Source organism: Vicugna pacos, chromosome 3 (assembly GCF_048564905.1).
Source record: "Vicugna pacos chromosome 3, VicPac4, whole genome shotgun sequence".
Lineage (NCBI taxonomy): Eukaryota > Metazoa > Chordata > Mammalia > Artiodactyla > Camelidae > Vicugna > Vicugna pacos.
This window is the reverse complement of record NC_132989.1, coordinates 8,798,879-8,826,605: the sequence shown is the minus strand read 5'-3', so window position 1 is coordinate 8,826,605 and position 27,727 is coordinate 8,798,879. Positions and strand designations below refer to the sequence as shown.

Genomic DNA, 27,727 nt, shown 5'->3' with positions numbered 1-27,727 from the left:
CTTATATACTCCCGTTCCCCTCACATAGAATTGTGAGGATTTGATATTTTCATATTCCAAGATAAGGTAATGATAATATATGTTGATGCAAATTTCAGCCATAAAAATAAACCACTTCGTATCTTAAATATTCCTACGAAGACCCATCAGGACTGCAGTTTCACTAATCAAAGCTTTATGAAGGTATAAACTGCATTTGGTTTTGACTCCTCAGACCATGGCTGAAAACTCTCAGCGAAGCATTCTAGGCTTTTTCTCTCACACCAACCGACCCTGAATATATTTTAAGAAGTGTTTATTTTCTGTGCGTGTTTGTTTTAGGATTATAAATTCCTGAGTACTTTTTCTTCTTCCTCCTCATCACTGTCAGTGACATTGACTTGCTGGATGCTAGAGGGGGTGGATGCTAGGGCTGTGAAGACGTTTTCCAAGGCTCCGATGTCCAGCTGAGGCACGGGATTTAAGTGTTCTCCCCCACTGTGGCTGTGACTGTTATAGTAAGAGGTCCCGTCCATGCTCTCACAACTCCGAGAACCTTCGCTGTGCGCGCGGTCTTCTGGGTAGTCTCTAAACGGATAGTCTCTATTTAAAGCTGAAAACATAGCCTCGTGTTTTTGGTACCTGTCTTCATAATAACCAAGACATTCTGGCACTGCACTTGGAAAATTTCCATAGTCAAAGGGAGGCCGACTATAAGGGCATGTGCTGTAGCAGAGAGACAAAAGAGGGATTAGATACCTTGCCTGCACGTTGCCTTGCATACAGACTAACTGAGCAAGTTTAAGTGCATCCTCTTTGGGGCCTAGACAGTTCCCAAGATAACTTGCTGCCACCACTTCATGTATCCATCTGGACTTTTACTACTGCCTAGTTCCAAGATAGAATGAATGGCCAAGTGAGCTTGTAACTACTATCTATGACCAGCCTCAGGCTTCTGTTTTTGGCAGCCTTGATAAAGAAAAATTATTTATCTGGGCCTTTCTCTCAGGATGCCTTACACCATGTAAGGTTTTAGAATGCAGGCACGTGTTGTGCCATGCTGAAAATTGACACTTAGGAAGCAGTGCAACAATTGTTCTCACTGGTCCTTGAAATGAAACTCACGGGGGAAACGTATAACTGGGTTGAAATCAAGAGCTCTTGGAGCTGGAGAGGGCACTCAAACAGAGGATAACAACTTAGTTTTTAAACTCACATCAATAATAAATTAAATTAAAAATATTCTTACTACTAGAAAGATTTAGAACTGATATTAAAATGCCGTTTTAGAGATATTTTCCAAAAAAAAAAAATTTGGACAGTGGGAATGTGAAGAATGGAAACTATTATTTTGCTATTTTACAAACTAATGGTTTTTCTTTTAAGGGAAATCTAAAAATTCTGCCATTCAAACCCATTTGCCAATTTTTAAAAAAACAGTACTACTCTCTTTCAAAGGCACAGAACAGGAATAATAGGAAGAGGTATATAGAAAACTCCAACTAAAAGTTCCCTAGACTCATGGACTCCACCTAGTGACAGATAACAACATAAACATAACAACCACTCATTAGCAAAACCCAAGACAAGTTGGGTGTTTCTTTCTTTCTTTCTTTTTTTTTATTTTTTATTGATTTATAATCATTTTACAATGTTATGTCAAATTCCAGTGTAGAGCACAATTTTTCAGTTATACGTGAACATACATATATTCATTGTCACATTTTTTTTCTCTGTGAGTTACCACAGGATCTTGTGTATATTTCCCTGTGCTATACAGTATAATCTTGTTTATCTATTTTGCAATTTTGAAATCCTGTCTACTCCTTCCCACCCCCTTGCCCCCTTGGCAACCACAAGTTTGTATTCTATGTCTATGAGTCTATTTCTGTTTTGTATTTATGCTTTATTTTTTGGGTTTTGTTTTTTAGATTCCACATGTGAGCGATCTCATATGGTATTTTTCTTTCTCTTTCTGGCCTACTTCACTTAGAATGACATTCTTCAGGAGCATCCATGTTGCTGCAAATGGCGTTATGTTGTCAGTTTTTATGGCTGAATAGTATTCCATTGTCAAGTTGGGTGTTTCATTTCATGCTCTCACTTTTTTTTTTAAAGGTCAACTTTGTTTTCTTCTCTTAAAAAATACAGGTATGAACAACATAACAGACTATCATCTCAAACTGTTTAGAAATACAGGGTTTCGTCAGTGGTTGGTGTTCCACTCCTAAACCTCCAGGAGCTGGGGACCTTGCTCATGTTCAATATCACAAACATAAGGCATAGTTTCTGAAATGTTGCAGCTTTCCATTCCTACCACCACATCCTCATTCAGGCATTTTAAATTTAATGCATACGTCCTGAATCCATTGTACTTGTAGCTACTATGGCTTTGCTCCGTAGCTCTTCCACTTTCAGTTTTCTCCATCCAATGAATTCCACAGATACTTCAAGGGGGTGCTCAAATCTACGTCCTCCATAAAGCCTTCTCTTCAGCTAGAAACAATTCACCTACTGACTTTCTTCAGGACTCAATGTAGGCAAGATATTATACAAGGCTTGGTGGAGAATTTAATTCAAACAAATCTAAAACCCAGGTAGTATATACTTGATATGTGCTAAAGTGTGCTATCATGCAAACATCACATGGCTACATGGGTGTGGTAAAAACAAGTTAGTGTGATATCCAAAGAACAAAAAGATCAGTAACAGCAAGAATAATCTTAAAAGGTTATATGGATGAAAACGACTAACTACAGAAGCATCATGGTGTACTGAGAAAAGCAATTCGGACAGGTGTGTCCTGGTATCCATTGTTGTTTGAATTTGCAGTTCCCTAATAAGATGTGGAGCATCTTTTCATATGCTTAATTGTCATCTGTATATATTCTCTGGTGAGGCGTCTGTTCAGGTCTTTTGTCCATTTTTAATCAGGTTGTTTGTTTTCTTATTTTTGAGTTCTAAGAGTTCTTTATATATTTGGATAACAGTCTTTCATCAGATACATCTCTTGAAAATATTTTCTTCCAGTCTGTGGCTTGTCTCTTCATTCTTTTGATACCACATTGTTTGATACAAGTTTGCTTTTTAGTTAAGTTTGAAATCAAGAATTTTGAGTCCTCAAATTTTGTTTTCCTTTTTCAAGATTGTTTTAACTATTCCAGGTCACTTATAATTTCATGTTAAATTTTAGAATCAACTTTTCCATTTCCGCAAAAAAGCCATTGAGATTTTGAAAGGGATTATTATTGATTCTGTAAATCGCTTTGGGAAGTGTTGCCATCTTGATGATATTAAGTTTTCCAATGCATGAACACAAATACTTTTCCATTTACTTAGGTCTTCTTTATTTCAGCTATGTTTTATAGTTTTCGGTTTACAAGTCTTGCACCTCCTTGGTTAGATTTATTCCTAAGCATTTTACTCTTTTTGGTGCTATTGTAAAAAGAATTGTCTTCTCAATTTCCTTTTTGGATTGCTTATTGCTATTGTATAGAAATACAAGTGAATTCTGTATATTGATCTTATACCCGCAACTTTGCTGAATTTACTCATTAGCTCTAATAAATTTTTTTTGTGGATTCTTTAGGAGCTTCTATATATAGGATCATGTGTGAAAAGAAGTAATTTGATGTCTTTTATTTTCTTGCCTAACTGCTCTGGCCAGAACTTCTAGTACAATGTTGAACAGCAGTGACGAAAGCAGACATCCTTATCTTATTACCAATCTTAGCGGGAAAGCTTTTAGTTTGGTCCTTCATCATTGAGTGTGAAGTTAACTCTGGGTTTTTGATAAATGCCTTTTATCATATTGAGGAAGTTCCCTCCTATTCCTAGTTTGCTGAGTAAGTTTTGAAATCTGAAATTGATTTTTATCATGAAAAGGTGTTAGATTTTATCAAATGCATTTTTGGCATCAATTGAGATGATCTAGTGGTTTTGTTCCTTCATCCTTTTAATGAAGTATATTACACGGATTGATTTTCAGATGTTGAACCACACTTACATTCTTGGGGTAAATCCCACTTGGTCTTGGTGTGTAATCCTTCTAATATGCTGCTGGATTCAGTTTACTAGCATTTTGTTCAGTAAAATTTACATCGATAGTTGTTAAGATAAGTGGGTCTGTAATCTTCTTTCTTGTGATATCTTTTTTCTAGCTGTGGTAACAGAGTAATGCTGGCCTTAGAAGTATTCCCTCATATATTTTGGAAGAGTTTGAGAAGGACTGGTGTTAATTCTTTAAATATTTGGTAACATTCACCAATGAAGTCCATCGTTTTTCTTTCTTGGGAGGTTTTTAATTATTGATTCAATCTTTTGATATATATCTGTTCAAATTTCTTACTTATTCTTGAGGCAGTTTTGGTAATTCATGTACTTGTCCATTTCATTTAGGTTACCTAACTTGTCGGTATACAATTATTCATTGATATTATTCTTTAATTATTTTTCTTTACATAAGATCAGAGGAATGTACCCAATTTCATGTCTGATTTTAGTAATTTATATCTTCTCTTTTTCTGCTTAGTCAGCTTAGCAATAAAGGTTCATCAGTGTTGTTGATCTTTTCAAAAAGACAACTTTTGTTGATTTTGTTTTCTCAATTTCATTAAACTCTATATTGTTTTTCTACTCTTTATCTCTACTCTAATCTTTATTATTACCTTCCTTCTTTTAGATTTGGGTTTATTTTCTCTTCTTTTTCTAGCTCCTTAAGGTATAAAGTTAGATTGTTGACATGAGACCTTTCTTTTTAAATGTAGCGCAGCTTTGTATTTCTCTATCAGCACTGCTTTTGCTATATAATTCTTTCAAGTTTCAGTATGTTGTATTTTCATTTTCATTCATCTCAAAGTATTTTCTAATTTTCCTTGCAGTGTCTTATTTGACCCATTGATTGTTTAAGAGTGTGTTGTTTAATTTCCAATATTTGTGAATTTTCCAGTTTTTCTTTGTTATTGATTACTATACTTTCTTTTTCTGTTGATTCATCATTAGTGTAGAGAAATGCAACTGATTTTTGAACGTTAATCTTGTAACCTGCTACCTTGCTGAATTCGATTATTTCAAGTGGTTTTTGTGTGGACCTAAATATAGGCTTTCTATATATAGTATCATGTCATCTGCATATAGTGACACTTTTACCTCTTCTTTTCCAATTTGGATCCCTTTGATTTCTCTCTCTTGCCTGATTGCTGTGGCTAGGACTTCCAAGACCGTGTTGAACAGGAGTGGTGATAGTGGACAACCTTGTCTTGTCCCAGATTTTAGTGGGAAGCTTTTGAGTTTTTCACCATTGAGTACTATGCTGGCCGTAGGTTTGTCATAAATAGCTTTTATGATGTTGAGATATGTTCTCTCTATGCCCACTTTGGTGAGAGTTTTTGTCATAAATGGATGTTGAATTTTATCAAATGCTTTTTCTGCATCTATTGAGGTGATCATGTGATTTTTGCCCTTTCTTTTGTAGATGTGTTATATATCACGCTGATTTGCGTATGTTGAACCATCCTTGTATCCCTGGGATGAATCCAACTTGATCATGGTGTATGATCTTTTTTATGTGTTGTCAGATTCTGTTTGCTAATATTTTGTTGAGGATTTTTGCTTCTGTGTTCATCAGTGATATTGGTTTGTAATTCTCTTTTTTGGTGGTGTCTTTGCCTGGTTTTGGTATCAGGGTGATGATGGCTTCATAGAATGAGTTTGGGAGTATTCCCTCTTTTTCTATCTTCTGGAAGAGTTTGAGAAGGACTGGTATGGGTTCTTCTTTGTATGTTTGGTAGAATTCCCCGGTGAAGCCGTCCAGTCCTGGGCTTTTATTTGTAGGGAGTTTTTTTAATTGCTAACTCAATTTCATTTCTAGTGATTGGTTTGTTCAAGTGGTCAGTTTCCTCTTGGTTCAGTCTTGGTGGACTGTATGTTTCCAGAAACTTGTCCATCTCCTCTAGGTTATCCATTTTGGTTCCATATAGTTTTTCATAATATTCTTGTATGATATTCTATATTTCTATGTTATTTGTTGTAATTTCTCCATTTTCCTTTCTTATTTTGCTTATTTGTGCTCTCTCTTTTTTCTTCTTTGTGAGTGTGACCAGAAGTTTGTCGATTTTATTTACTCTTTCAAAAAACCAGCTTTTGGTTTGATTGATTTTTTTCTATTTTTTTTAAATCTCTATTTTATTTATTTCCTCCCTGATCTTTATTATTTCCTTCCTTCTGCTGACTTTTGATTACTACTTTCATTCCATCATGGTTGGAGAAGAAAATTTGTATGATTTCAATCTTTAAAAAAATTGTGGGACTCGTTTTGTGACCTAACATATGGTCTATCTTACAGAATATACCATTTTCACTTGAGAAGAATCTATATTCTATTGTTGGGTGGAGACTGTATATGTCTGTTAGATCTAGTTGGTGTATAGTGTTGTACAGTCTTCTATTTCCCTTTTGTTCTTCATCCATTTTTGGATGGACGATGTTTTGCACATTACTTAAAATATTCAAAGCTAACATCATACTCAATGGTTAAAAATTTAAAGCTTTCCTTCTAAGATCAAGAACAAGACAAGAGTGCCCACTCTTGCCACTTTTATTGAACATAGTATTGGAAGTCCTAGTCAAAGCAATCAGGCAAGTAAAAGAAATACAAAGCATCCAAATTGTAAAGAAAGAAGGAAAACTGTCTCCATTTTCAGACGACATGATATATACCTAGAAAAACCTAAAAACTCAACAACAACAAAAAGTTAGACTTAACCAATGAACTCAGTAAAGTTTTAGGACACAAAATCAATGTACAAAAATCAGCTGGCTCTTTATACACTAACAACAAATTGTCAGAAAAAGAAATTAAGAAAAACAATTCAATTTACAACTGCATCAATAAGAATAAAATACCTAGCAATAAATTTAACCAAAGAGGTGAAATATCTGTACACTGAAAACTTTAAGACATCGATGAAAGAAATTGAAGAAAACAAACATAAATGAAAAGATATTCTGTAGTCATAGATTGGAAGAAATAATAATTGTTAAAATGTTCATATTACCCAAAGCATTCTGCAAGTTCAATGAAATATGTATCAAAATCCAATGGCACTTTTCACAGAAATAGAATAAACAATCCTCAATTTTAAGTGGAACCACAAAAGACACAAATAGCAATCTTGAGGAAGAAGGACAAGGCTGGAGGCATAACATGCTCTGATTTCAAAATATATTGCAAAACTATAGTAATCAAAACAGTACGGTATTGGCATTAAAAACAGATAGATCAATGGAACAGAAAATAAAACTATAAATAAACCCATGCATATATGGCTAATTAGTTTTTGAAAAAGGAGCCAAAAATAGACAATGGGGAATGGACAGTATCTTCAATTAATGACGCTGGAAAAACTGGACAGCCACAGACAAAAGAATGAAATTAGATCCCTATCTTATACCATACACAGAAAACAACTCAAAATGGATTAAAGGCTTAAGCATAAGACATAAAACCATAAAACTCCTAGAAGAAAACATAGGCAGGAAGCTCCTTAATATCCATCTTTGCAATCATTTTTGGGATTTGACACCAAAAGCAAAGACAACAAAAGCAAAAATAAACAAGTGGGACTACATCAAACTAAAAAGCTTCTGTACTGCAAAGGAGACCATCAACAAAATGAAAAAGCAACTTACCAAATGGGAGAAAATATTTGCAAAACATACATCTGATAAGAGGTCAGTATCCAAAACATATGAAGAATTCACATAACTCAATAGCAAAAGAAAAAATCTAATTTTAAAATAGGCAGAAGACCTAAATAGACATTTTTTCCAAAGAAGACATGCAGATGGCCAACAGGTATATGAAAAGGTACTCAACATCTCTAATTATCAGGAAAATGCAATTCAAAACCACAATGGTATCAGGAAATGCTGCCTGTGCAACAACATGGATGGACCTTGGGGACATTATGCTAAATGAAATGTGTCAAAGAAAGACAAATACTGTATCATCTCACTTATACGTGAAATCTAAAAACAAAACAAAAAACAAAAAACCAACTCATAGATATAAAGAACAGTTTGGTGGTTGCCAGAGATAGGGAGTAAGAAGTGAGCAAAATGAATAAAGTCAGTCAAAAGATACAAACTTCTTATTTATAGAATAAATAAGTCTTCAGGGTGTAACATACAGTATAGTGATTATAGTTAATAATACTGTGTTGTATTTTTGAAAGTTTCCAGGAGAGTAAATCTTAAAACTTATTACAAGAAAAAAATTTGTTGTACACCTGAAACTAATACAATGTTATATGTCAATTATACTCAGTAAAATATAAAGTAGTGAAGTCTTCAACTATTATTGTGTAACTGTGTATTTCTCCCTTCAATTCTGTCAATTTTTACTTCATATATTTTGGGGTCCTGTTGTTGTACATGTATATGATTACAACTGCTATATCTTCTTAATGTATTGACTTTTTAAATAAATATGTAATGTCTTTGTCTCTTGTAACAATTTTTGACATAAAGTCTATTTTGTTTAATATATTATAGTCACCTCAGTTCTTTTTTTGGTTACTATTTGCATAGAATATCTGTGTCATTGGATCTAATGTGACTCTCTTGCAGACAAGATTTATTTTGATCACCTTTTTAATCCATTCTGTCAATCTATGCCATTTAGAGAGTTTAAAAAGGGAATACTGATAAGGAAATATTTACTCTGCCATTTTGCTATTTGCTCTCTATATGTCATATTTTTTTCTCATTACTGTCTTGTTTCACATTTAATGGATTTTTCTAGTGTACTAATTTGATTCCCTCATTCCCTTCTCATATATTTTAAAGTTATTTTCTTCAGTGATTATCATGGAGATTACAATTAACATCCTAAGTTTATAATAATCTAGTTTGAATTGATACTAAATTACCTTCATTGGCATATCAAAATTCTATATACACTGCCACCCCCCATTAATATTGCTATTGTCCTAAATTATATATTTATACATTTTGCATCCATTAACAGATTTATAATAACTGTTTTATACATTTGCCTTTTAAGTCATATAGAAAAAAGTTACTAACCAAATATACAATAATACTGGCTTTTGTATCTGCCTATTGTAGTAACTTTTACCACTGTTCTTTATTTCCTTGTTTGGCTTTGAGTTATTCTCTAGTGACTTTTTATTTCAGTCTTCCTTTAGCACTTCCTGTAGGGCAGGTTTACTAGTAATGAACTCCCTCTACTTTTGTTCATCTGGGAATGTCTTAATTTCTCCTTCATTTTTGAAGGATAGTTTTGTTGATTATAGAATTCTTGGTTGATGGTTTCTTTTCTTTCAGTACTATGTGATCCCACTGCCTTCTGGCCTCCATAGTTTCTGATGAGAAACTGGCTGTTAACCTTATTGAGAATATCCTGTACAAGATTAATCAATTCCTTCTTGCTACTTTCAAGATTATCTCCTCTTCTTTGGCTTTTCACAGCTTGATTGTAATGTATCTCTTTGAATTTACTCTACTTAGTGTTCATTGACAATCTTGGATTCATAGCTTTCTTTAAATTTGGGGCCATTAGTTCTTTAAATATTCTTTCTACCCCTTCCTCTCTCTACTCTGCTAGGACTCTCATGATGCTTGTGTTGGTACAGGTAATGGTGTTCTACAGGTACCTTAGGCTCTGTTAACTTTTCTTCATTCTTTTTTCTTTCTGCTCCTCAGACTAGTTAATTTCAGTTGATTATCTTCAGATTTACCAATTCTTCTGCCTGCTCAAATTCTTCTGCTGCTGAATCCCTCTATTGAATTTTTCACTTCAGCTATTTTAATTTTCAGCTCCAGGATTTCTATTTGGTTCTTTTCTATAATCTTTGTATCTTTACTGATATTTGGATAAATCATTCTCCTGGTTTTAATTAGTTCTTTGTCCATGGATTCCTTTAGCTCCCTGAGCATATTCAAGACAGTTGATTTAAAGTCTTTGTCTGGTAAGTACAATGTCTGGGCTTCCTCAGGATTGGTTTCTGTTAATTTTTCTCTTGTGAATGCCATACCTCCTTATTTATTTGCATGCTTAGTAATTTTTGGTTGAAAACTGGATATTCTGAGAATTATAATGTAGTTATCTCTGGAAATCAGATTCCTCCCCTGCCCAGGGTATGTTATTGGTACTTCTTTTGGGTTGTAGTTGTGTGTCTGGTTAGTGACTTTCCACTAAACTATTTTTGTAAAGATTGTATTCTTTGTCATATGTGGTTACTGAAGCCTCTCTTCCATTAGGTTAGTGATTGGCTAGTGACTTATAAAGGTTTCCTTAAATAGACAGAGCCAAAACAAAACAAAACAAAACTCTCCCAGTCTTTACAGACTGGTTCTGAGTTAAGTCACTCTTTCAGTGCTCAGCAAGGCTATTTACAAGTCTTCTTTAGCCTTGACCTCCTATTTAAGCAGAGCCTAAGATCAGTCAAAGCTCAGGGTTTTCTCAGGTGTTTTGCTGAACATGCATCTAGCCCAGGATATGGGTGTGCTCTTCTGGTTCCTCAGTATACATGGGAGCTTTTCACAGCCCTTATTCCCCCATGTAATTCCTTTCCCAGTCTCTTCTAGGCTTTTCGTCTTTCTACTGCCTGTCCTGTTTGTTGCCCTTAACCCAGGCAGCTGTAGATAGTATTTACTTTTAAATATTTTCCACAAACACTCCCTGGGAGACCATTCTAGACCTAAGGGAATTTGTAGGTGAGTTAAAATAAGATAAGCCCCTGAGCCATTTCCCAAGGAAGTCGTCAGACATGTCAAAATGCAAAGCCATAATGCTTTAAGAACAAGGTCTGCATTCCTCCTCTGACATCAAAAAGTCACATCAAGAACATGGGCCACTAACCCCTTAGCCATCACTGAGCTAGAAAATGAGGGATGGTTGTCGCAAAAATGTCACAATGGTCTCTTATCATAATTTAGCAGCTTCTATCTTCATTAAATACCCCATCAAGTTGTTTTAAGTTTTGTATTAAATTCCAGAGTTCAAAAAAAAGTTGATTCTGATAGTTTCGCCAGCTTAATTATTGCTTCAGTGGAGGGATAGAATCTTGGATCTCCCTATTCTGCAATTCTAGGTGACATTCTACCTCAACAGTGTTTTGTAGTTCAGAGTATAAATTTTGCAACTTATTTTGTTAAATTTACTCAAAGGTTTTTAAATTTTTTATTTTAATTTTATTATAAATGGAATTGTTTTTTCAATTTCATTTTCTGTTTATTCATTGCTACTGTATAGAAATGCAATTTTTTTGTATATTGGTCTTATATCCTGCAAACTTACTGAATTCATTTGTTACTTATAATAGTTTTTTTGTGGATTCCTTAGGATTTTCCACATACAAGATTGGTAACATGCAAACAGATGGTTTTATTTCTTCCCTTATAGTGTGGATACTTTTTCTTTCTTTTTCATGTCAAACTGTCCTGGATTAAACCTCCAATAAAATGTTGAATAAAAGTGGCAGATAAAGTCAAGTTTCTTTGAGGGAGAGCTTCTGAGTACTCTGTTCTTATGCACTGACTCTCCTCCTTGTCAAACTCTCTAGTCTTCTTGGCTTGCCTCTCCCAGTATAGAACAATTCTTCTACAAGTAACTTGGGGCAAGGATGCGCAGGGTTATAATATTCTCTGCCTGTCATCCTTAGGGTTGAATGGCTATCCTGTTAGTAGGGGCTTGGAGAAGAAAAGCAGCCCCTCTTGGTCACAGTCACCATCAATTTAGCCTCTTTAACTCAGAGCTGGAGAGGGGTGAGAAATGCTACTCTTCCCTCTAAAATACTGTATCCCTTGATTAGGAGCTGAGGGGAGAGAGAGCCGTCTTCCTGGCCATACCCACCCAGAGCGGGGCTTCTATCAAGCGGAATTAAGGGTGGGAGCAAGGGATGGTATTTGTCATGGCTCAAGTGCCATAGATTCTTGCTGTGTTTACCAAGTTTTAGGATATTTTCTTGAATAACTGTTTCTTCATTTGCTGTATGCCCTTTGGACACTTTCCAGAGAATTTAAGTGGTTGGTTCTTAAAAACAGTTTTCACCAGTTATGCTTATTTGCTCAGGAGCAAGTCCACAGAGCTCCTCATGCTGCCATCCCAGAAATGGAACTCCCTCTCATTTATCTTTTTCATCACATTATTTCTATTAATATTCTTAAGCTTTGTTCTGGATGCAGTTAAGTTACTTGAGAACAGTTCGGCCATTTCACATCTTGATCTTAAGAGTTTTTAGATGAAACCACAGCAACATTTTAGTCTGGGCCTAGGTAAAATAAGACTTCCAAAGAATTCAGGACTCCATCAAGGTTTTCCAACCTGGTTGGTGGGAACAGGAACGATTCCCAGCCTGCTATGAGTGCTGGGCACTGTTGTCTCTGATCTTTCAGGTAGTTTTTCCACCAGCCTTGGGCAGTTTTCCTCACAACCATACAGTGATTAGTATTCCGCTGAATATTCAAGAGGGGACATATGCAAAGATCCAGAGTGGTTGTTCTGTGCAGCTTTCTTGTCCACGGGACTTCATCCTAAGAATTCTAGCTGACTTGGTTTCACTGCACTCTCAGCTCCATTTTCTCAACTCAGGGAGTCTCTGCCAGGATCTGCTTGAGTTTCTCCGCCCTGTGCCATGGTTTCCAGGCCAGTAAGCTGAGTAGATTGCAAGGCTTATCTCATTTGTTTTTTGTCTCTCAGGGATCTTCATATTCATTGCCTGTTAAACAGTGTCTTGAAATATATATTTTGTCTGGATTTTTATCATTTCAGATGAGGGCATATTCAGTCCCTAATATTGCATCTTGGCTGGTACAGAAGTCCACTTTAATCATTTCAAATGTTGATTTTTAGTCTTTTCTTGATTTTTAATTAATTCTTGGGGTGTTAATCTTCCAATCTGTAGCATCTACTGATTCTGATCTTAATGAATCTTTTCCTCATGTTCTATAATTTTTAAAGCTCATCTTTAATAACATTTTTCTCTCTTTGGAAATTCCTAAGTGGCCTGGATGATGGAAGTGTTCCTCTAGAACAGTTGCCCCAGGTAAGCCAGCCCAGAATTAATTTGTGTGTTAATTTCTCAGTTTACCAAGTGAATAGGGAGATTTCAGACTGTGAACCAGTGTGTAGTGTAATTTGGGGTTTCGATTTCTAACAGAAGACTTTTTCCCATATATAGCCCTGGATAAAAACAAGTTTCCATTATGCTTTCTGTGGGTCAGTGATAAAAATCTTCTATTCCTTTTCTCAAGGTTGAGAAGCCTTTCTAGGGTCTTAGTTTCATGGAGAGGTTTTAGTTTTAGCTCCTCACCTTGAGCAGGGCCAAACCTCATTTCCTCTCCTTATATAGAAATTAAAATCCAAGTTTATAAATACTGACACTATTTATGAATTTGAAAACCACCTCCAGGACCACTGAACCAGTTTTCAACTTGTTGGTCAAACTGTTTGACAAAGGGGGATTTATTTTCCTTGTAATTTCACCTAGGCATTAAATTGTTCATATTTAAATTCAACATCTCTAAATAGTTACAGCAGAAAGTACTCTGTGATAGCTAAAGCCACCATGTTTTGGTACTATAAGTTCTGTCCTCCAAAAGGATTAGGCAAAATACTGTATATGTATGTAGATGTATATTATTATAGGAAGTATGTCCAAAACTTCAATCAAATTATTAAACAAGTCTATATAAACCAAACAAGGGTTAAGGATAATTTCTTTTAATTTTTGATCTATTTGTCTAAAAATTTTAAATTAAGATGCTATATATCCCCACAAATTTAGAATTCTCTGGATTTACTTTTCCTAACAGATATATAGATAAGATACAACTGATTATATCTTTATATATTTCAAGTTAATAAATCCCTATTTATCATTCATATCTTTTATATATCCCTAATTGCAATACATGTTTTGAACACATTTATTTACTCAACGGCCAACAGAATGAAGACATCTCCTTTGCACATGAAAATACAAATACTGCAAGAAAGAAGAGGAAGAGGAAAAAAGAAGGGGGCAGAAAAGAATAACTGAGAGAATAATGTAGTACACAAAGAGAGTCTCAATACACACAGTATGAAGATGGTTAAGAAGGCAGAGCTAGGGATCAGCACTTCTAAGTGTCCATCTATTTTATAAAATAACGTCTTGATTAAATTACCTAACTGCCTTGATTTTTACTTTAGATACACAGGGCAAAACATCAAATATGTATATTTGATATATATTTAATATAATTAAAATTATGGTATTGAAATGCATGAATAATACCACCTATAAATGGATTAGATTAGAGAAGAAATATTCTTTATAGAAGACTCTTATTAGTTGGGAGAAGAGACAACAGAAAAATTGAAAGGGAATCAATTAATTTTGACATTTAGTCAGGCTGAATTTTACTGAAATATACTATCTAAACAAGCATAAAGAAGATTTTCCATATCCTTGGGGAAATGATCATCACACACAGAAAGGTCAGAGTTAGAAAAGGAATTAGACAATATTATAATGCATATGACCAGTCTTCTATTTTGGAAAACTGTATGCAACTTAATGTTTATAGCTGACATACTGCTTTGACATTCTTAAATAAAATAAAATTTGGCATAATACTATTAATTCACTTCATTTGGTTCCTCTAATAGCATTATTATTAATTAGCAATAATGATTTTAAAGACAGAGGTATAGTTTCTGTCTTCTAAGGACATACTTTCCAGAGCTTCTTTTTAAAATGTTCTTGAAATTATCAGATGATTTGTACCTTAACAGCCAAATCCTATATGCCTCATCATGAGTAAGGAAGATAAACTTCCTGTGATTTTATCTATTTATTATATAAGGAAATATTTCTTGTCCCCCAAATCTACCTGACTTTTATGATTTTTCCATTCAAAAATACAATATGAATTTTCCATATAATTCTCTGCTAGCAACTAACAGCTACAAGTCAAGAAGAATCACTGTATTCAGAAGCCTTACTGATACAGTGAAAAAAAAAAACCAACACGGAAGTCAAAATCAGACAAGTTAACCTTAGTTTAATGACCAGCTCTGCCATTTACCAGTTGTATGAGCTGAACAAAGCTATTTAACAACTGATCAATTTGTTTATCGGAAAAAGTAAAGGGACTGTTATGCCCAAGACACAGCTTATTGTAAGAATTATAGATAAAAATGTCAAGCTCTCAAAATGCTAAGAAGAAAAAGAATAACAACTAGAGTGAAATTGTGGGTCACAACCTCTTCTAGATGTCTCTTTTTCTTTACTGTGAATAAATACTATCCAAATCTTTCTTGTATTACAAAATGAATTGTGTAGCACAGATAAAATTTCTTCAATTTTAGTTTGTGGACATTAATGGTCAAACTTAGGCTGATCATCTCAAACTCATTCATTTATTAAACTCCAGTTATATCCTTAGCCCTTTTCTTATATCTAAAAAACACATGAAGTTCTATAAAATTCCTATAAAATCTCAAATCCTAGCAGATAGCAATGAGAAGAGATTATAAACCCCTGGTTTTAGGCATGTCCTGAGGTTTGATTCCTTGAACAAAAAGATTTCTGAAAGCTGCTAAAGAGAAGAAAAGCCTGTAGGGAAAAACAAAACAACCCACAGATAGCAACATCTCACTTTCTCCTTATCTGATCCCCTAGCTCCACTGTCTTCCAGCTCTGGGCTAAAGACCTGAAAGCAAGTAATCCCATTATGAATTGAAGCAACATAACATATACGTCGAAAGTTCTGTGAAGTGGCGGTATACCCAAGCGGGGAGTAGTTTACTTTCTAACTAAGTAACAACAGAAAGTTAGTGTTAAACACTTCACACTCCATTCTCAACAGAAATCACCTCTGTCTAAACTCTTAATAGCAACTGAAAAGTAGAGGTTAATACTGCTCTATTAGAATGCTTGCAAGAGAGTTAAAGTCTACCACTCCAAAATGAAAAATTACAAATTTGTTTTCCCTAGATACTTCTCTGTGAAAATAAATTCCTTTACTGGTAATTTACATAGGAAACTTTTCGGTTTACTCAAAAAGGGCCCCGAGAGGGTGTATAACTTTGGACAAGTCACTTAACCTCTTAGACAAAGTGCTCTCTTTTATAACCTTGCTATTCAAAGGGTGGTCCACAAACCAGCAGAATTAACGTCACTTGAGAACTTGTAGAAATGCAGAATATCAGGCTTACTATAACTCAGTACAGAAAACTACTAAACCCCAGACCTACTGACGCAGAATCTGCATTTTAGCAAGATCACATGTGATTTATACACATATAAAAGTTTTAGAAGCACAGTTCTATACAATAAGTTTTGAATAAATGATCTTAAGGCCTCTTATAATTGATTTTTCTCATGAAAAACCAGGTCTCACAACATTGGAGCCTGTATTCTCACGTGGCAACAGTAGGCTGTAGCTGGGTACCAGTTGCCCCATAAGGTGTGGCATGCACTCTCCTTGGGTCCCCCGGTCCTCATTTGGCCCCTTCATGTAGTTATGTTCACTGCTTGGCCCCATTCAGACACTAATCTAAATTAGATCCCAAGCAGAACTGAAGGAGCTCCTTTTTCAGTTGTTCTTTTTTTTTTTTTAAAGAGGCCTTCATAAGTAAAAATTCATTAGCTTTAAGTATTTTCAGGTGAAAGGTAATAAAGCATTCATTTACCTTGATGGGAAGTAGTGAGGTCCAGGTAGGAAGTAAGGGTGATAAAAAGAGAATCGCGGTGGTGTTCCAAACAACGTGGCTGGATGGCCAAGGGGAGGGGGCTGGTAGACATGTGAGTGTGGAATAGGAGGAGCCTGGGGAATTGGAGCACTTCTGGGACAAGTGGAAATGCTGGGATACTCCTTGGGAGGCTGGATGGCCGAGGCTGCAAATCTGGCATGGGCAGTACTTGCACTAGTCGGAATCCTGTTACTGCTCTCCAGAGAGACAGGAGTGGGTCTCTTCACAGAGCAATTGGCTCCAGAATGCAGATGATGAGTGTCCGTTTGGGAGGACCCAGCAAAGCGCTGCGATGCGAGTGCTGGACGGAGGGGCAGACTTGGAGCCTGGACAGCCACCTGGGCAGTACTGGGGACGCTGGGCTGGAAAAGTGTGATGGGGCTTGGGCGATGGACTGCAGGTGTGGGCAGCTGGATGGCAGGTGGGGCTTCACCTTCAGAAATAAAAATAGCATAGGTCAAGCATGAATTGAGTCACTCCATATTTTTCCTTTTTCAGTAGAATTTAACAAACTGTACAACTAGAAGTCTTCACTAACCACCTTACCTAAGAGCATCACCATGCTATTTATTTCCTTTATAGCATTTTGAACAAACGGAAGCCATCTTGTTCATTTATTTCACGTTTTTGTCTCTCTTTCCCACCTAGATTGTAAGTGCCATGAGAAGGGAAACCTTTTCTGTTTTCTTCACTACTGTATCCCTGGGGCTCAAAATTCTACCTGGCACAGAATAGGTCCTTAACAAATTTTTTTTGGATAAATAAATAAATGAATGAGTGAGTGACTGAGTAAAAGACAAATGCACACAAATGCTGGTATATAAATATAAATGTTTCTAAAAGAAATAATATGAAACTACTGATAGTGGTTACTTTTAAGGAGTGGTCATCTGGAAAAGGGCACATGGTCACAGGAAGCCAGACTTTCATTTTATACCTATTTGAATTTTCTATTATTTAAATATAATAATTTATTTTAAGTATTAATAGAGGTTTCAGTGTAGTGGTATGGGTCATTTTTCTTTTATTTTGTATACTTCTCTATATTAAATTAAATTATGAAGAACATTAATTTTTTGATTGAAAAAACTAAAGAAACAATCAGTAAGATTATTTTGCTTTATTGCATTCAATGGGAACACAGAAGGAAATTCCCAAGTGAGAACAGGACTTGCCAGAGGTCAACAATTTGTGACAGATAAAGAAGTAATTTTATTGCAGCAGAGTATGGCAGAATTTTTAGAGGGAGATGAAATAATCATGAAAGATCTTTCTGACCTTGAAGAGAGGACTGCTGACTAAGTTGCTGAGTTATTCAAATGACACCTCCTAAATTTAACTAAATTTTTCCAAAGAAATACTGAGAGAAGCCAGAGTAATAGATTCATGATCTAGTTTATACCAATGCAGTTAGGTCTCTGTTAGTACAGAAGATGCAGTCCAGGAACAGACTCTACGGTTAGGGGCCGAAAGGACTGTGGATCTTCTCTCAGCTTTGCCCAAGCAACACTTTCGTCTCCTTCCTTTTCTCCAGATAAGGTCAATAATACCTTCCCTTACAGCTGGAGGAAGGGAATTAAGGGATATACCCATCTGTTTCAAGATGGCCTCTGAGCCAGTGAAGCAGAGGCAACACAGGAGCAAGGTGTAGATGAAGCTGTCATGACTCTCAGTTAATGGGGTTACAGGGACTAGCCCTCCTGTCTGTGAGGCACAGGCCGTGGGCCCTTCCTGATTAATCAAGCATAAAGTCATTTCCCTTTTCCATGCACCCTCAGGACCTATGAATTTATCACATATCATGAAATAGTATAAATATGCATGTCTGCCACCCTTACCACAGCCACAAACCTGGGAGCTTAACAGCAGGAACAGTTTAACTCATGTTTGTACCCCCCCATTATCTGGCACAGAATCTGGTTAGTAATAGTTAAGAATGTATGCCTAGATGAAAGGAAAAACTAACACATAAGCCTACAGCTGATAGCACCTCTACCACTGATCTGGTATAAGGAGAATTTCCTTCTCCAAACAACTACGAAGCTGGGCTGACTTGTAAAGTCTCTCAAAGTTTTATCACTGAATTATTGCACTCAAGCCATTTGCTCCTAAAAGAATCTACCCCCGACACAAATTTCTCTTCCTTGTAAAGTACAAGAAGCTCTTAGTCCTCAGAAAAGAAGTATGGCTGTTTTTAGGCAAAGGAAACACAAATTACAGGAGCCATAGAAACCACTGATACTATTTCAGTTACTGAAAAAGGAAGGACTCATCTTTTAGCTGATAGCAAATGTTCTTTTCTACCAAAGACCTTTTTATACAAGACCAAGTACCAGTGGAGTATGAGGTGATAAAATCATGCATTCATTTAATTAAACAAATATCCACCAAGCGAATAACATGCATCAGGCACTGTTTTGGTCTGAGGTGGAAAATTAGATGCATAGAGAGTTATACAGAAGTATAATGAAGATGTCCTAAATGTCAAAATTCAGGTTGCTAAACATGAGGTTAAAGTCTGCAACATCTAGTCATCTCAGATAAACTGTTGGTGAATAGGAAAGTCTTGTGGAAAGGACAGAGCTCTAATATATCAAACTGTAGATAAAGTATGGAAAAGACCAGCCAGTCACGTGTGCTCTCTCCTTCTAGCCACAGCTAGATTACACTCCTACAAATCTCCCACCACCCACTCCTAAAGACGAAGAATCCACTGCCTGAGTGGATGAAGGACGCAACTAGGCTTTTGCGTGTGACTGGGATGAACAGTGAAGGAGTGAAGAATGTCAGAAACTGAAGACAGACCAGACCAAATCCTCTACAAGAAAAAGGTGTATAGACATAGTAAGATGGAGGACCAGCATATGGCTGAGGGGAGAGACACAAAGGTAGAGAGAGAAAGAGAGGAGAGACAGAAGTAGAATAGGAGGCAGAGACACAGAGACAGAGATGGGAAATAGAGAATTGAGGAGAACAGTTAGGCAACTGCTTAGAAAACTGGAACTTTGGGGAGAGATGATGGTAATGAGGAGCCCTAAGAAGACTTACTATAGAAGGAACCATATGATTCCTCCTCTCTTGCCCCCTCAAGAAAACCTACAATAATGAGCTACATCATTTTTAAAGGAATTTTCAAGCCATATTTCTGCTTCTTATTGACATAACACTTTGCTAGAACTGATTTTAAGGCAGGGACCAGACCAGAGGTTTTTGGATTATAAGTATCAGAATGGTGGAGGGTTTTTTGTTTTCCCTCTGTTAACAAGAAGAGATGGGTAAACCAAAATGGTATCATATGTGTACTACCAAAAAATTAAAATAGTTGTAAACATTTTTAAAGTAAAAATTTAGAGAAAATGTATGAATTCAAAAGAGTGAAAGATATCAACAGAGTTAAGATTTAACAAGGAAAACCCATTTGAGGGTTGACAAAGCATAGAAAATGAAATAATCTCACCTGAAAATTCATAAATATATATAATTGACATTTAAAAGCCAGGCTGAAATAAATACAGCTTCTAGCAAAGTTTCAGAAGCCTTTAAAATAAATTTGAATACTTAACATAAAATGAAAATGCTAGTATAATTGGTATCAAAGATATTTGATAAAAGAAAGTATCTAAGAAGTATTCTGGACTATCATACTGTAAGTACTTTCAGAAACTAGAAACAGGAGAAGAGCTCAAGATATGGGATTAAATGTGAGAGACAAAGTTATTAGATTTTTGGAAATACAAATATTGGCTAGGAATAAAGGCTGACAGGGATAACTAAAATAAAAAGCTAATAGAAAAACGAAGGTTACTTATATGACAATGTTAAAAACCCAGAAGGAAAAAAAAAGTCTCAAAAATCCATGGTTATGGCTGACCAAATCAAAGAGAACCCATAAAAGGGAAAGAAATCTTTTTAAAATGAAAAGCTTGTCCAAATGTATGAAACAGAGAAGCCAAAGTGTGTTAAGTGAAAATTAAGCAGTCCAAGGGAAAATTGAAGGAGCCATATCTCAAGGACCTTAAAGTCAATACTAAGTCACTTTTTAAATATTTCTCAGAAAGAAAAGACTTGGTAGAATCAATGAAATAGTCATTAGAGTATAAAAGGTAACTGCAAGAAGAACAGAGAGACACCAAAACCCCTTCCTACTAAAGACCTGAAGAAGATATGTGAACTCTAATTCATTTTCAGAGCAGATAGGTGAAGAATATTAGATCAACAGCGTATAATGCCAAGTTCACAGAATGTTCTAATCCAAATTGACAAAATGAATATAACAAGATCTTAGGTGGCATTCACTTAAGAACTTGAGGGAAACTCAAAGTTAGAACTGAGAAAATATTAGATAAGTAGATACAAATGGTCTGCCAAAAATGGTATGCCAGAGCATTTTTGGAAATTCAGCATAACTTCAAGTTATTGGGAGTGGTAAACTTGAGAACTACACCTTGGCAAGTCTGTTTTCTACACCTGAAAAGCTGGTGAAATCTATACAATATTAGCATAAAAAGCTTGCTAGAAAAAAAGGGAGCAAATTGTTTCTTTAAAGAGATAAATCACATCTCAGTAACTCAGTATCTTTCTTCTATAGGAATAAACAAAACAAGTTTGAAAAACAAAATTACCAGAACTTTATATTTAGAATATAAGATAAGTTGAAAGAAAGAAACAAACAAAAGGGATGGTATGAAAATTTGTATCTGTAGATGATAAATGATTAAAAGTATAATTCCCCTAGGGATTTTTGCTATAATTTGTTCTTATTAAACAATCTTATAAATGGTTTAGAATATGAAATATATAGTGAAGTTTCCAAATTTGCAAATGATACCAACTCTTCCAAGTAACACAATGCCAAGCTAATGAGAACAAAGAGAACATATTTCAAAAGTTGTATGATTGGGTATCACAGTAGCCAATAAATCTCATCACAGTTAATACATACATGACTATATATATAGCTATATATAAATGAAAATAATTCCAAAATATTATGTTTAAAAGATAATGATCTCTTTTTATCATTTGAGATCCAAGAAATGAATCTTTATTGATACTACGTATCACCGAAAATAAGAGAAATTGTAACAAAACAAAACAACAGATCATTATCTTGCCTTAGATTGGATTACTCTGTATAAGGCTCTGAAATGCATCCTATAATTCTGCCTGTCATATTTAAATAAAATATCATGGATGCAAGAGCTCTATCAACATTAGAAGAAAATCTTCCATTTTCAATCTCTGCAAATCTTTGCTCAGAATTACATAAAATTAATATACTATATAAAATTGTCTGCTGCCTCATATAAGAATATTGATAAATATGTTTCTGGGAAGAGAAAACATACAGCATTCAACTGTCTTAGGTCTTAGAGGAAGGGGTAAAGAGAAGAAATGTATATTTTAAAAGCACAAATCATAAATAACGTAACAGATAAAACAAGGTAAGTTAACAAAAGCACACTTAAGCCTAGACTGAAATATAAGATTGAAAGAGATACTACCAGATAGCGAAGGGTGAAAAAGCCTGACTGTGCTTGGAGAGAACAGGGTGGCAGGCTCAGCCTTCTGCATCTTTCTCTTGAGCCTAGATACCTTGAATCTGGCTTTGCTGCTATCCATCGCTATTATGATACACAGGAAAAAAACTGAAAATGCAAAAGATCTGAGTAAGTCAGTTTTCAAGATATCTTAACCTGTCAGCAGATAGATCCAAACAGGTGGGGAACCGGAAAGGGCGGTAGTTTTAGGACAAGTGATAGCAAGTAGTGAATGTACAAAGCTCTGCCTAAGAGATGGCTAAAATAGACTGGAAGAACAAACTAATGACAGATAGCCTTATAACAAGTTCTTAAGATACTAGATTCTCAGTTTTGGGTTCTTAAAAGCAACAAACAAGAACATTGTCAAGAACTGATAACAGAGGAGAAATTTAGGGAAAGACAATATAATGAACCAAATACTTGGTAGAAGATCGATTACTTCCATTGCTTTTCTAGAACAGCAAGAAAATGGCCTGAATAGATTAGTCATCATTACTAAATGCCAGGACAGGATGCCTCAGACCCTATTAGCAAGGCATTCTTCTATGCTGATAGGAAAAGACTTTGGCATTTCCTACTGAATTACCTCAGTCATTTCCTGTATTATCTGCATCACTTATGGGCTCATCCTGATTTGCTTAAAAGATCTGACATGGAATATCTGCTACTCTGGCAAATCAAGTGCTTTAATGTCTACTCAAATTTTTCCTTCTCTGATTCAATGTTTCCACTTCCTCTCCTTTTGATATTTTTCCTTAATGCTGTTGCTCTAAATTCTTAAGCTAACAGAAACAAAATTTCAAGTTACCAGGTAAAATGATCACACAGCTATTAAAAAACCAACTCACCAACTGGATGAGTGATGGTGTTCTGTAGGCTGGGAATTACCACAGAGTAGGTAGGTGAGCGATAAGGATAAATTGTCGTAGGATTGGTAGAGATGATATTCTGTGTGGTACCAGAAAATACACCGGAAACGCCTAGAGGGAAGCGTTTTCGCTTCCCTGGACGAGGCTGATAAACCCAACCTATAGAAGAAGATAAACTATTTTTAATTTGAACATATAGACCCTATTTAGCCTTTAAATAGTTCTTTTCATACTAAAAGTCCAAAACACTTCTAAGTTTTAATTGTCTAAATTATCTTTTCCAGTTCTATGATACTATTTCTGTGCATTTTAGCATATATATTCATATGGCTCCTAACAGTGGCCGATGTTGCAACCCATAATTCAAAGGAAGAGCAAGGGCAAATGTCTCATATCCAAAGACACATAATGAATTTGTACTGAAATTAACATTAAAGGGGCTGAGTTTGAATCCCAAAGCTTTTCCTCTACCTATAAAACAATGTCCCAGGAAGATACTATTCATCTCCTCCTGTTTCCTCACTTTCTGTAAGATACAATTGTCTATATCTTACAATGAAGTGGTTACTAATGACCAGTCACTATTGTTAGGCCTTCTTCAGAGTCACTCTCTTAGACTTGGCCGTCTCCAAGTCCACACACCACTCACTTGCCTTCCCAAGTAAGATGAGTAGAGTGGTGGCAGTTGCAGTCACTGTATAACCAAGAGAATCACTGGTTTCCTGTAACTGCTGCCCCCGAACATTCCCCTTAGAACCCCTCTGCTACTACTTTAGAAAAGAAATAATGATTTTCCCACCATGCACAATATGTTGGCCATATGCTGTGCTTTCACCCAAGCTTAATATCAATGTCCTCACCCCTTTGAAGGAAATTAGAATTTATTTCAAACTACATCATGATGAGAATAAATCTATTAATTGTAAGGCAGGTCTATGTTCTGATAACCATGTAATATTAAAATGGAGCATGGTGTTAAAATCTGCAATATGCACTGCATTTTTTTTCTGTTGCTATGATTTAAACACTTCATTTTCTAGTATATCTGAAAAATTATAGCCCAGAAATCTGGGTCTTTACCTTCATTAAGTTTATATCTATATATTTAATAAAAAACCAGAGTAAAACTGTTTGTCCCCGAATTTGCACTAGTTGGAAAATACGAGACCAGATCTCTCTCTACTTTGTTTTGCTAAGGAAACTTATGCCCAGTATCAGTTCAATCATTACTATAATATTAGACATTATTCTGTTTATTGTACATATCAGATTAGAAAAAAACTACATTTTTGTTTTTCAATCTCAACCTAACCTAATCTTTACCTAAATAAATTAATTTATAATAAATTAGAAAGAGGCTTTGTTCATTTCATTTGATTACCAGGAAATTCCTCTCTGTGCTTTTCTTTAATCTTTTGTGCTTCATCATAATAGGGTTTCTTTTGTTCTTCACTAAGCTTGTTCCACTCTAACCCGAGCTGGACACTGATTTCTGCATTGTTGGCTGCTGGGTTAGCTTTGGCTAGAGCTGGCCGGTGGATCCTTGCCCACACCATGAATGCATTCATGGGTCGCTTCACATGACCATTTCTGTCCTTACTGAAGGGAGTATCTGGTATTCCTACATGACAAAAATTAAGAGACTAAATTAATGTGCCACACACACACAATTTTAAAGTGAAGTGCATCTCCATATATATTTACTTTTTAAATATCTGGAGAAAATTTACACTTCAATATAGCCAAAGAACTGCCAGTATTCCAGAATTCCTCATAACCCCTGAACTCAGCATTCTAAACTGTGGCTTAGGATGACTCCTCTTTCTCTCAAAAAGAATAATATTGTTGAAGATTTTGTAGAAGTGATAATGTTGAACACACAGTAAACTACTGGCTTGTTACTTCTTTGAGCTATATTAATACCTCTAACAATAATTAACATTTAGCTTATTTCCAATTAAAACTATTCTATTACTGAGGGACCAGCATTATGACTTATTCATGACTATAATCCTAGCACTAGATGGATGCATCCTCAATGTTTAATGGAACTCATTTACATGCCACTGGAGTGCCCATTCAAGCAAAAATATTTATAGCATACATTATAATACTGTATTTGTTGTATTTCATTATGAAGGTGAAGCACCTGCCAAGGTGGGTCGTTAACATTAGTCCCATGTCCTGGGAGAAAAATAAGAGGAAAATAATAAGAGTGACTTTATGAGAGTCACAGAGACAGCTGAAATTACAATAAAGGAAATTGGTTAAACTCATAACTCTTACATAATTCATCAAAAACAACTGTCTGTAAACTTTGTATGTTCTTTTTAAAATTAGGATTACTTGATACATGAAATTTTAAAATGCACAAAGAATGAAGTAAGTATTATAAAGAAACATTTCCCTTTCTCTCCTCTAGAAAATGAAAACAAAATTTAAAAACTATTGAAGATAAAAAGCAAGAGGGTGGGGTGGGAAGAATAGTAAAGAAAATAAGAACAAAAACAACAAACATAAAAGTTAATGAAAATATGAACTTAAGATTAATATGACTATATTAAATCTTAACGTTTTCTAGCTATGTATTTGGAAAGAATGGATAGAAATAAAATAAGTACTTGTAATTGTTACTGATGTCACTATGGTCATTTCGTTGAAAACAAATTTTCTATCTTACTCTACAATATTTTCATTTTCCATGTTTCTATAAGTCCTTAGCATTTCGAATACTGTTAAACTAAACACGTACTGTTTTCTCCTAGAAAAATATTTACTCAATTTTTAAAGATGATAAATCACCTCTAAATCCAATATTTATTACCATTTTTCATTAAACATTATTTTTTCATGTTTCTTGATACATGTAAAAGTGCTGAGCTACTACAATATTTTCAAATGTTGATTATCTGTAGCACATAAACTGAGCGTCTTGTGTTATCTAGCTGAAATATTCTATTTTTGTGTGTAAACATTAGCCACATCTAAATTTCATCCTTCAATGGGCCTTAAAATAGATTATTTTCAAAGTCTGGGAATCTTCAACGTGTTACTGTATTTTACTGGTATATGTACAAGTCAGAAGTGATACCTGTGCAGACTTTGCCCTGAGTCCATGATTTTATTTTTCTAGGTTAGGCTTCTGAACGGCTGACATGGCAGCTATGGGGCAACAGATGAAGTTTGAAAACCAGACTGATTCCCCTGATGTCTAGTACCTGCATCTGAGGGAAGCACGGTGAGCGGGACATCTTTGGTTTCAATTTTTACAGAAGGCTCCAATAAAGACTGCATTTTAATAGGCACTGGTGTCAAAGGGACCTTGGTCAATCGTATCAGCTCTGAAGGTGGAGGTCCCTGAAACTGGATCCGGGCCCCAGGGGGTACGGTGTGAAGAGTCAAAGGGATCCTGAGGTCTTGTTGGTGTGACCCAAAGGCGCTGGACGGCTGGGTCAGGATGACATCCTTGCTGCCATGGACCAGGCCATTGGACGTGGGCTCTGTGCCGAGCCTGCAGTCCTCGCGGAGTCTCTCAGGCTCCTCCGTTTTGATGACTCCTCTGAGGGCCGCCAGGCTTTTGCCCTCCCCGCCTTTCACCGTGTAGCTAATGACCTCCTCTAACTCCACCTTGCCCTTCTTCTCCTCCCCTCGGTGGCTGTCGAGAAACGGCCCGGGGCTTTCCAACCTGGCCACCCTGGAGGACCTAGGGCCCGCCTCCACGGCCTTCCGAGGCCCCACCGAGGGATCCAAGCCGGGTCCCGGCTCCTGCTTCTCGGCCTTAACGGGCAGCGCCCGGGGCTGCACCGAGTGCAACTCAGGTCTGCAGGGGGGGCCCTCGGACGCGGGGACCGGCGGCGGCGGCGGCGGCGGCGGCGGCGGCGGCAGCAGCAGCAGCTCGGGCCTCAGCTGCAGCAGCCCCGCCTGTACAGGCGAGGCGGCTGCCCGGGCTTGAGGCAGTGGTGGCCTTGGCGGCAGCAGCAACACCTGCTCCGGCTTCACCTGCAGCAGCCGCCGTGCCGCGCTCTGTACGCCCGACGTCGGGGCCTCCCCGCCCGACGAGGCCACGGTAGCAATGGCGGCCGCGCAAGGGGCGGGCGGCGATGCAGAGGGCTCCGCGGCCGCTGCCCGAAAGGAAGCGCCCTCGACGGGCAGCGGAGGCGGAGCGGGGCGCAGCGGGCGCGGCAGCGTCGCCCGCGGCGATTGGCGCGGCTGAGGCGGGGGCTCCGGCCTGGCTCTCTCCATTGGGGGGAAGGGGACGCCCCGGCCTGGTACCGGTCCGGATTGTGAGCTCAGCCGTTTGTTGGCGGCCTCCCCCTCCCACTTTCAGTTAAGACCCTTCCAAGGCCTTTGGTACCCAGAACCCTACGCGGTTCAAAAAGCAGCCCTCGTTCTTGGCCTCGCCCAATCACAAGCGTCCCAGTACCCGCGGCCCGCCAATCACAGGCGCGTTCTCTGGCCTCTCCCGCCCTCCGCTCTCCCCTCGTGCCCGGCCGTCGAATCAGCTGCGATGGCCGAGGCCGCGGCATGTGCGGCCTATTTTCCCGCTCTGACTCTCCCTCTCTGCCGGAGTT

The 27,727-nt window shown here is 36.7% G+C and overlaps 1 protein-coding gene and 1 long non-coding RNA gene across 3 annotated transcripts; one reads left to right on the top strand and one right to left on the bottom strand.

The window, feature by feature from the left end:
* Positions 1–278: 278 nt before the first annotated feature.
* On the bottom strand, positions 279–27,699 carry SOX30 (SRY-box transcription factor 30). 2 transcript variants are annotated; one of them, XM_031672995.2, is made up of 5 exons: positions 26,375–27,695; positions 24,538–24,777; positions 23,136–23,315; positions 16,685–17,177; positions 279–705 (listed from the first exon to the last, which is right to left on the bottom strand). In XM_031672995.2, exons 1-5 carry the CDS (start codon positions 27,396–27,398, stop codon positions 324–326), a joined length of 2,319 nt encoding a protein of 772 aa, XP_031528855.2. In that variant the 5' UTR covers positions 27,399–27,695; the 3' UTR covers positions 279–323. The 2 variants fall into 2 exon arrangements, with proteins under 2 accessions (XP_031528855.2, XP_031528856.2); XM_031672996.2 differs by lacking the exon at positions 16,685–17,177 and having other exon boundaries at positions 499–705; positions 26,375–27,699.
* On the top strand, positions 25,244–26,461 carry LOC140691097 (uncharacterized). Its single transcript, XR_012066563.1, has 2 exons — positions 25,244–25,313; positions 26,290–26,461. It is a non-coding gene; the product is annotated as an uncharacterized lncRNA (long non-coding RNA).
* Positions 27,700–27,727: the final 28 nt, after the last annotated feature.

Excerpts from the sequence above, each read along its gene's own strand:
- SOX30 (XM_031672995.2), bottom strand. The coding sequence starts at position 27,398 with ATGGAGAGAGCCAGGCCGGAGCCCCCGCCTCAGCCGCGCCAATCGCCG. Across the intron at positions 24,778-26,374 it reads CGTGCTTCCCTCAGATGCAG|GAATACCAGATACTCCCTTC; the intron begins GTACTAGACATC and ends TTTGTCATGTAG. Across the intron at positions 17,178-23,135 it reads CACCATCACTCATCCAGTTG|GTGAAGCCCCACCTGCCATC; the intron begins GTGAGTTGGTTT and ends TTATTTCTGAAG.